Below are 10,725 nucleotides of genomic sequence, written 5' to 3' on the forward strand. Positions count from 1 at the left end.
AGTCAAGGCAGAGAGAGAGAGGGTGGGGGCTTGGGACCTAATAACTATCAGCTGAGTGCTTTGAGATCCTGATGAAAAGGGCCCCACGCTTTGGGGCCCTAAATGAGGAGTGTCCTGTGTCTGGGCCATGATTACAGGAAGTTGGCCAAGGCAGGATCAACCAGTCTATAGGCCAGAGCCCCTGTCTTAAGGATGCCACACAGATGTGGTTACCAGGATCACTCAGGTGATGCTCAGGTGTGCTGCTTTGGGTGTTCAGGGACACTCAGGGCCCTCATTAGCACCTATTGGGCCTTTTGTGATAGTCTACAAACAGCTGTTTCCAACTCTGCTCTCTTGCCCTTAAATGTTAAAAAAAAATGCTTTCAATTTTTTTTTATTTGTCAAATCTTTATTGGGTAAGTGGGGAAAGTTGGCAGGGTCCAGCTTAGTCCTTCTTGGCAGCAGCCTTCCTCACCGCAGCTAGGATGTTGCTGAGCTCTTCTCTCTCCCTCTTGGCCTGGATGTGAGTTTCTACCCTTTTTTTGATGAACTTAAGGGCTCCCTTATCCTTGGAGACCTTTAACAATTCCATGGCCCACCTCTCATAAGGGGCAAATCCACACACCTCCTGGATCATATCTCTCACAAACTTGCTGTGTTTGGTCAAGCGCCCACGGGGCGGCAGAGTCGTGGCTTCGAAACATTTTTGGTAACTTTGTGGCCATTGTTGAGGCCTATGACCGTGGGGTATTGGATGGCCATGGCTGCGGCACTACTGTAGCCCCGGTGACAGCCACCTAAAATTTTTTATTGGGAGGTTTGTTTTTATATCACTCTCATCATTTTCCTCTGCCCAGAGAGTCATCCCTTATAACAAAGAATTAAAAAGAAACTGGGGTGAAAAAAGCCCACCAGCAAAATTAACCAACACATCTACCATGCCCGATAGTATATAAAATATTATATATATATATATATGTGTGTGTGTGTGTGTGTGTGTGTGTATACACACATATAGGTGGGTATGTATGTATGTATATCATATCATATCATATCATATTATATGTGTATAGTCTTCTATCTCTGCAAAGTAGGGAAGGAAACAAGTTTTCTCTTTCTAAAAATAAATTTTTGTTCATCTTTTGTTTTCATATCATCTCCATTTCCCAGTGTATCCCTCCTCTTCCCTTTGCCAGAGAGTCATCTTTTATGACAAAAAAAAAGAGAGAAAATAGTTCAGCAAAGCTGACATCAAAATTCTGACATTGCATGTAGTGTTCCACACCCATGGTTCTCCCACCTCTCTAAAGAAATGGAGGAAGGTGCCTTCTATTCAATTTTGTTTGTTTTGTTATCGTTCCATAAACGTTGTTATAACCATCTCGAATGTTTTGCTAGTTTTGTTTACTTTATTTTGCATTAGTTTGTATGTCTTCCTATGTTTATTTATGGTCAGCATAATAGTCATTGTTTCTTATAGCACAGTAATATTCCATTAGATTGATACACCGCAACTTGTTTAGCCATTCCCCAATCAAAGGGCAAATAGGGAGGTGTATTTTTTCTCATTTCTTCTTCAGGGCCAAGCTTGGTCATTTTAATGCTATTCAGTTTCCAGTTTGTGTGTTTGGTCTCGTTTGCTGCTATTTTCATTCACATTGTTGTCATTGTGAATAATTTTCCTGGTCTCACATCAGTTGGCAATAGTTCATATAAATCTTCCCATGCTTCTCTGAATTTTTCATATTTAACATTTCTTATAAAGTAGTAGTATTTCATCACATTCATGTATCACAATTTTAGTCATTCCCCAATTGATGAATGGCATCTACTTTGTTTCTAGTTCCTTGCTAATACAAAAAAAAATGCTGCTATAAATATTTTGGCATATATGGGATCTTTCATCATAGTAGTGATCCCTGGGTCAAAGGGTATGGATGTTTTAGTCACTTTTGTAACATAAATCTAAATTGCTTTTCAGAATGGTTGGATCAATTCACAGCTCCATCAACACATATTGGTATACCTGTCTTTCCACAACCCCTCCAACATTGATGGTTACCACCAACCTTCACGAGGTGAAACCTCAGAGTTGTTTTGATTAGGATTTTTAAAAATTTTTTCTTATAATTAGTCATTTGGAGCTATATTTCCTGTGGTTGTTAATAGCCGGCAATTTTCCTTTTGTGAACTGTTTGTTTATCTCCTTTGACCATTATCCACTGGACTCTTGGTCTCATATTCATATTAGTTCTTTATATACCTTAGATATCACAACTTTACTCGAGATATTTGAAGTAAGGACTATTTTTCCCAGTTAACAATATCCCTTCTTATCTTAGTTGCATTGATTTTGTTAGTGTAAAAACTTTTCAATTCTTTGTGATCATCTATATATGACTTTTTTGGTTAAGAATTCTGCCTTCAGTCAGTGTCAAGTAAAAAGTACTTGATCTCTTTTTTTTCCCTACATTTTTATATGGTGACTTTTAATATTTAGGCAGGGTACCTATTTTGAGCTCATTGTAGCGTATGATATAAAATGTTGGTCTAAACCTAATTTCTGCCAAACGGCTTTCCATTTTTCCCAGAAGTTTTGGTCACATAGTGAGTTCTTCCTCAAGTAATTTATGTTGTCTTTGATGCTTGGATCTATCCTTCACAGTACTGTCTTGCCCATAGTACTAGTCATTCCTCACCCTTCCTGCTCTAATTCTGCAATAACTAGTAGCTCCTACCTAAGGGGACTTCAAATAGCTCAGCCTGGTGTTCAGGTCCCTCTATTATCTGGTAGGTACCATGCCATTTTTCTAGCCTTATTTCACAGCATTTTTCTTCATGTGTTCTACAGTAACACATTACAAATAAGGAATCATGCAAGAGAAAGGGAATAAGTGATGTCATCAGATAAAGGTATGGCTATAGGGAAAAAAGATGGTCTGGTGAGGGAATAACCAAAAGATAGATCATGTGCTCCATTGTTCAGTCATATCCAACTCTTCATGACCCTATTTGGAGTTTTCTTGGCAAAGATACTGGAGTGGTTTGCCATTTCCTTCTCCAGCTCATTTGACAAATAAGGAGACTGAAGCAAATGGAATTAAGTGACTTATCCAGGGTCTCACAGCTAGTAAGTATCTAAGGCTGCATTTGAACTCAGGAAGAAGAGTCTTCCTGATTCCAAGCCTAGTGCTCTATCTATTGTGTCACCTAGCTGCCCGTTGCTATATGTAAAATATCAAAACAACTTAAGACAGTTTCCCAGCAGATTGGGTAGATTCCTTGTACTGACTTTGTGGAAAGACATGGCTAAGAGCTGAATGGTCAGGCAGGGATGCATTATGATCTGTTTTGCTGGAAAGAGTGACCACATGGTTGAGAACCATTGGAATATCAGCTCCTGTATTTGTAATAGGGGAATGGCCAGTGAGGGCCTAGTCCTTAAACATGCTCAGGTTTGTTCTTCCCGGTGGTTAATATGGAATATAGGCAGATATTGCCAGGCAGGCAATGGAAATGTGAAATTTTCAGAATCTCAGCATTGGGCAACTGAATGGCTGGTGTTGTGTGGTGACAAAAAGTCTCCTAATTGGTTCAGGAGGTGGAAGGTCTGATGAGTCAAGGGATATTGAGCCTGAACTGAGATTGCATACAAATGACACAACTCCAGTCTCTTGGTCTCTTTTCCTTCTTAGCAAGAAGTGACCCAGAGCTACTGTGAGTTTCCAGATGAGAGAGAGGCAGGGGTGTGCCGGAACCTATGGTAGAATGGGGAGATGAGAACAACTTGTTCCAACAGTCATAAGGGTGGCTGAAGCAGGCACTAGGGAGCACTTGGAGCTTGGGCAGACATTGAAGACACCAAGGTCATCTATCACATCCTGAGCCATCACCAGTTGTCTTTACTTTTGTCTTGCTACTGGACTTCAATGACCCTGGAAGAGAGTGAGAGAGTGAGGCTGACGACTTTGTACAGTTCTGCCTCACTTAAATCCAAGTCACGCTCAAGTCAAGACATCACCCTCCTGATGTCATTGGTGCTCTTCGAAAACAAAGGATTGACAACAACTACTACAACAACAACCTTTCGTAGTGGCTCCCGAGAACAGATTGCTAAATTTTCAGTGTGAACATTTACACCCCAGAAACCAAACTCTGTAAATCAGGATTGTTTTGTTTTTGCTGATTTCTAGACTTAAGAAAGTAATGGAGAAAATGTTAGCAATGCAGATTAAACTTGAAAACAAATATGTTTTCAATATATTAGGGAACTGATTCTTTTTTTGGTGCAGCAATTGGGGTTCAGTGACTTGCTCAGGGTCACACAGCTAGTGAGTGTCAAGTGTCTGAGGCTAGATTTGAACTCAGGTCCTCCTGATTGCAAGGCTAGAGCTCTAACCACTGCACCACCTAGCTGCCCCTAAAGAATTGATTTTTAAAGATTTCTCAGTACACCTCTGGAGAGGGGATAGTTGTCCTCTTACATGTTTTCTCCGTGTCTGTAAGCACATGTCAAGCCAACAAACATTTATTAATCATTTACTACATGGGCTAAATGCTTAGGCTACAAAGAAAGGCAAAAGACAGGTCCTGCCCTTGAGGAGCTCATAGTCTTTGTTGCCTCTGGGGTGTGTGTGTGTGTTTCTTCTTTTCTGATTTTAGGTGAATGACGATCCCAAGAATAGAATCCCCAAGAGCATCGAAGATCCGTGGAAACTCTCTGAGCTCCTGCTGGTGACCTTCGGTTGCAGAGTTCAACATGGTGGTAGTGGCTGACAACGGAAGTATCTATAGACAGAGGTAGAAAGACAGTTTCCTGTAGACAGGGGCAGCTTCAGAGATCATGATCCCTCCTGATGGAGAGAAACAGAGGTTATGGACTCTAGAAAGGCACTAATCCTTGGAGATCATGGAGGGAATACAATTAGTATTCCACTTATGGAGAAAAGGACTCCCAGGCCCAGGAACCTTGGCCCCATAAGTTTTCTGTACCTGTGTGTGACTACCTTTATACATAAAGTGTGAGCCCACTCTCCTAGGGACCTTGTATGGGCCGGTCGACTCTGCATCCCTAGTTTGGGAGAGGTAGTATTGGTTAAGTACTGTTAACCAATATAGCTTCTTAGTATAACACTGTCCATCCTTGTTCCCCACCACTGCCTGAGGGCTTGGTGTGTTACATTTCACCCCTTCCCCAGGGTTCTCTAGAACCCTTTTTTTCCCCTGGGGCAATCAGGGTTGAGTGACTTGCCCCAAATGGGGCCATGAAGAGTTGGACACAACTGAACAACAAATTATTATTATTAATATTCCATTACATTCATGACATTTTAACTGCCATGCCCCCTCCCATGTATTCTCCCAACTGGATCTCCAGCTCCTGTCTTGGGTTGTGATGATGGGTGATTGTTTACTACCTCTAGTTAGCCCATAGCCAACAGTCCTGGGTAGGATACCTGAATCCTAGTCCTTTCTATCAATAACCATCAATATGATATGGATTTCCTCTGTCTGGCCTTCAGTATCTTTGCTTGTTTAGAGACATGTGGGCTGCCTTCTCCCAGAGCCAGGGGTGGGGAACCTGCAACCTCGAGGCCTTCTCCTGGTCTGGAAGGGAAGAACAAACAGGCATAGGGAGAGAGGAAGTGGAAGGAAGAAGAAATGAAGATTTAGAGGTGGAAAGGTCCAACCTCTTCATTTTATTCTGTAAAATTTTTTTATTTTAAAATTATGATGTAACAATCATCAACCATCACTAACATTTTAATATATGAAGAAATAAAAAAGAGCATTGTATAGGAAGCTATGAATCTCTGTTAAGTACAGTTTGTTCTTCAAATGTATGTTAAATTTAACTAGATAGTAACAAAATTGCCCCTTTCTATTTTTTTTCTTCATGTGGTCTTTAAATGTTTCATCGACGCTCTTTTCTTTATTTTTTGTGTCTCCGTCACTATCCATTAACTCACATCCCTGTTACCCCTACTATAGAAGCCTTACTTTGTAACTTACTATGTCCAACTCTTTGTGACTCCCCTTTTTTTTGGCAGAGAGACTGGAGTGGTTTGCCATTTCCTTCTCAGCTCATTTTATAGATGAGGAAACTGAGGCAAACAGGGTGAAGTGACTTGCCCAGAATTACACAGCTAGTGTTTGAGGCTAGATTTGAACTCAGGTCCTCCTGATTTCAGGCCCAATACTCTATCTACTGTGCTACCTAGCTGCCCTATAACAAATAGAGTCAAGCAAAACAAATCAACACACTCATCTCCCTCTTTTTACAGGTGAGAAAACTAAGGCCTAGAGTGATAAATTGACTTGCCTAACTAAGGTCATGGGGTAGAGATTACTTGCTACTCTTGTGACTTTAACCCATGAACACAGAAAATACCAGACTGGGATAAAGACCATCAGGGATGTACAGAGAAAGTGCTCCGAGAGATGAGAGGAAGGAGAGGACCCCAGCCCCTCAGGAAGCAAGTCCAATCCCAGGAGGAGATCACCTATGACCTAGTGACCTGGCCTGTGTTTGTCATAAGCGTTCCCAAGCCCTAAATAATAGAGTTCCCACTCCTGCCCACCTCCACTTCCACCTTCTCTTAGGCAGCTACAAAGGAGTGGGCCAGGTGCCAACATTCCTGCCCTGCCCTCTGCTCTGGGAGGCTTCCACATGGGCAGGAAAGGCAACATTGGCAAGGAAGACTTCTGGAAGAAGGGGAGGCACGTGTGATGTTTCCTGGAATGAACCCCCAGTGGATGTTAGAATGACCTTCTCAGTGAATGGTCTGTCAGGTGAGGAATTCGTGATGCAGAAAGAGACATATATCTTTGGGCGTGGCCAATGTAAGAATGTAAGAATTCATTTCTCTTGACTATTCACCCAAGAGTTTTGCTTTTCTTTTTTAATTTTAAATTGGGAATGGGATGCAGTGGGAGAGAGAGAAAATAAATGCTCATTAATTGAAAAAAAAAAAGAAAAAGAATGATTTTATCACTTATTCACAAATGTAACATCTCCATATAAATATATGACATGCATATGGACACTCATGCACACAGTGACAAATATACACACAAATGCATGCATATGGCATATAGATAGAAGTACTCATACATATGCAACATGCATATGATACATGCATATGCTCACACACATATACACATACATGATGTGCAGGATCATAGATTTAGAGCTAGATGACACCTCAGAGCCCATCACACGTGGCTGATTCATTTTACAGATTGGGAAACTGAGGCTCAGAGACTCACTGACTTGCCCAAGGTGATGTGGGTAGCAAGTATCAGAGTCAGGACACGAATTCCAAATGTGTGTGCATTGTGTGGGGGGGTTTCTTTCTTCTGGGTTCTCTATACTTTTGGCAAATGTGCCCTTATGCTCATCCAGCAGACCCATAATGACCAGGATGCCAACATTCACCAACTTTGCTCTAGCTGGACCTTTGATTTCATTAGTGTAGGGAGCATCTAACAAGGAAATGTTCTATTTTTCAAAGGCCTGGGCTTAGATTCTAAGTCTAAAGGGCACTGACCGGGGCACTAAGGGGTCAGAATGTCTCAAAGGTGAGACTCCAGCCAAGGTCAGCCTGACTTCACAGTCAGCTCTCTGCTATGGTGGAAAGAGCTCTAGATTTGGAGACAGAGGCCCTGGGTTCAAATCCTGCCTCTTCCATTTGGTTACCTGTGTGACTTGAGCAAGTCACTGGACCTCTCTGAGACTCAGTTTCCTGATGTATAAAAAAGCAGGTTGGATCTGATAACTTCCAAGGTCCCTACTTAGCCAGTAGGTCAGTAGATACTTAATTTGTGTTGATCTATAAAATCTAACCACTATGATATGCTGCCAGACTATTCATATCCATTCATTATTCATATAAGTACAGACCTATATATACCAATTTACAATGCACATATATCATATTGATATACATATATAAAAACTTACACACATATATGTGTATATGTATTTGTGTGTATATGTGTGCATATATATACATACATATATACATATATACTTCAAGGTCACTGTTTTTGTTTTTTTGTTTTTGTTTTTTTTAGGCAATTGGGGTTAAGTGACTTGTCCAGGGTCACACAGCTAGTGTGTTTGGTCTGAGACCAGATTTGAACTCAGGTCCTCCTGACTTCAGGGCCAATGCTCTATCTACTGTGCCACCTAGCTGCCCCAAGGGTCACTGTTTTCATTGATGTCTATATCTCCTTCCCTCCATCCACATGTGCAGATGGCAACCCCTCTCTTCCTTAGTCACAAAAGCCTGGTGCAATACATAGAATATGGACCATGTTTTTACCTATCTTTGTATTTCCAGCACTTAGCACAGTGTCTGGCACATAGTATATGCTTAATAAATGCTTTATTGACTGATTGATTGATTAGAAAACCTGGATTTGAATTATGCCTTCCAAACATACTAGTATGACCTTTTGTGTGATCATGCACAAATCACTTTATCTATCTGAGACTCAGTTTCTTCATCTGTAAAGTAGAGCTAATAGCTGCAGCACCTACCCTTCTCTCTCCCTCCACCCCAGGCTTCAAGTTTAATTTTTTTCTTTTTTGCTTTATGGGGAGGCAATTGGGGTTAAGTGACTTGCCCAGGGTCACACAGCTAGTAAGTGTTAAGTATCTGAGGCTGGATTTGAACTCAGGTCCTCCTGACTCCAAGGCCAGAGCTCTATTCACTGCACCACCTAGCTGCCCCTTTCAAGTTTAATTTTATAAAAGTGTTTTGGAAATCTAACCATTCTGGTGTCAGCTTTTGTCAGTCATGGATGGTTCTTGATTTGTAGCCCAAAATTCCATTACCCAGCCATGGAAGACATACTCTGCAGTCAGGCTCTCCCTGGAAGCCTTTCCAATCTCACCTGGCCTGTCAGAGTTTTCCTTCCACTGGCATGGCCTTGGAGAGCCCAAGGTGACCACCATGTCCAAGGAGGGCTTTAGCAAAGGATATATACACATAATATATATGTAACTATGTCCACGTGCATGTATGGACATACAGGTTCACGTGCATTTCTATTTCCTATCATGGCCTTTGACGTTCCAGCTGAGTTGTTATTCACAGGGAAGGAGTTTGAGGACAATTTCATGGCCTTGGGCTGAAAATCAAAGTAAGGAGAAGCTCAACCCTCGAGGGTTGGGAGTTCTTAGACCTGCAAGCCCAGGGCAGGTCCTGGGACTGGATCCAGAGGCTGGAGGAGGGGAGCAGAATAGCTGGCTAACCGCAGTGATCACACCAGCAGCCTCTGGGCCTCGAGGTACCCAAGGATGCTTGGGGCTGTGATGGATGCTCAGAGGTCAGGATGGGCTTAATTTATGTTGAGTTGGAATAATTCTAAAGGTCCTCAGGGAAAGGAGATTATAGTGGAGAAGGAGATATGAAAGAATGGCAGATTAACCGAAAACTTCTAGGGGTTCTGTAGTCTAGCCCTTGAATTTGGGGAAGGGGCAAAGCATTCTCCCCTGGGGGAGATACAGTGTTTCCTCTCTAGCCCCATACTTCCTATGGTCAGCTATAGCTCTGTAAGCCTCCTTGCCTCCATAATCATTACCCTTGTGGACCACAGCTTCAGACTTGGCCTGGGCTTTGTTCAGGTACACCTGGATGCCAGCCTTTGCATGGGACTTACTTTTCACCCATCTCAGTAATGTATCTCAGTGCTCTCTCTCCATTAAAGGACCAATGTAGGAGTGGGGGAAAAGGAGGCTGGCCCAAGGCCAGCTGGGGAATGCTTTGCTCCCTTTGGGGCCAAGTATGCCAAGAAAGCATTAATTATCACATATGCATATTCATACAATGCCCTGGGGAGGGGCCTCCCCCAGGGACTGTAAATGGACCAGAACAGGAAGTGAGGTCAAAGAGAAGACTGGAGGGAGAGGAGAGTGCACCAGAAGGCAAAGGACAGAGGACATCCACGCCATAGATGAAAGGATGGTGAGCAAGGGAGGAGGGTTGGACCATGGGGAGAACTGCAGAAGCCGGGATGAGAAAGGGAGAGAATCGAATCTCTATGCTGCTGTAACTGTCCCAGGGTCAATCTTACTTCATGCTCACAGCTCCCCCACAGTGAAGAAGCATAGAAAGAACATTGGACTTGAACTCAGAAGACCAGGGCTTGTAATGTTGGGCATGTTGGTAAATCTTGCCTCAGTTTCCTCCTCTGGAAAAATGGGACTAATCCTTGTACTATGTACTTCAGGGATTCAATGAGATCAGTCAGTCAGCCAACAGACATTTCCTCAGCATCTACTATGTTCCAGGTACTGGGCTAAGCACTTAACATAAAGGATTCATTTATAGGAAATACTTCATAAACCATAAAGTTCTAGATAAATGTTGAGTATTCTCATTTATGAGGTGAGCAAGGCTCGGGTTACAACCAATAACCGACAATCTTTAAGTAAGTACAGTGCCAAGATTGTTGGTCATTGATTGTAATTCTATGGGGGATTATATATGTGTGTGTGTATGTATATGTGTGTGTGTATATTCATTCCCCTGCTCCTTAAAGACAGGGATTGCTTCATTTTTCTTGTTTCTTCCAAGCCTAGAAGAGAGCCTGGTACACAATAGGCACTTAATAAATGCTTGCTAGTTGACTGATTAATACAAAGTCAAAAATGAAATTGTCCCTGCCCTCAAGGAACTTATATTCCCCTGGGGAAGATAACATGGATCGACCTCTCTCTCTCTCTCTCTCTCT

General features: G+C 42.2%; 1 protein-coding gene and 1 pseudogene across 1 annotated transcript in view; one reads left to right on the forward strand and one right to left on the reverse strand.

Annotated features, from left to right (window-relative positions):
* Positions 1 to 427: 427 nt before the first annotated feature.
* Positions 428 to 744, reverse strand: LOC114044718 (annotated as a pseudogene).
* A 9,193-nt stretch (positions 745 to 9,937) lies between these two features.
* The window catches only part of SERINC2 (serine incorporator 2), a 32,231-nt gene continuing 31,443 nt past the window's right edge, over positions 9,938 to 10,725 (forward strand). Inside the window, exon 1 of the mRNA XM_027864774.1 lies at positions 9,938 to 9,956. Coding sequence (XP_027720575.1) covers positions 9,954 to 9,956 — 3 coding nt within the window. The 5' untranslated portion in view covers positions 9,938 to 9,953. The remainder of the gene's footprint in view (positions 9,957 to 10,725) is intronic.

This window comes from Vombatus ursinus, unplaced genomic scaffold (assembly GCF_900497805.2).
Source record: "Vombatus ursinus unplaced genomic scaffold, bare-nosed wombat genome assembly UNPS02014775.1, whole genome shotgun sequence".
Lineage (NCBI taxonomy): Eukaryota > Metazoa > Chordata > Mammalia > Diprotodontia > Vombatidae > Vombatus > Vombatus ursinus.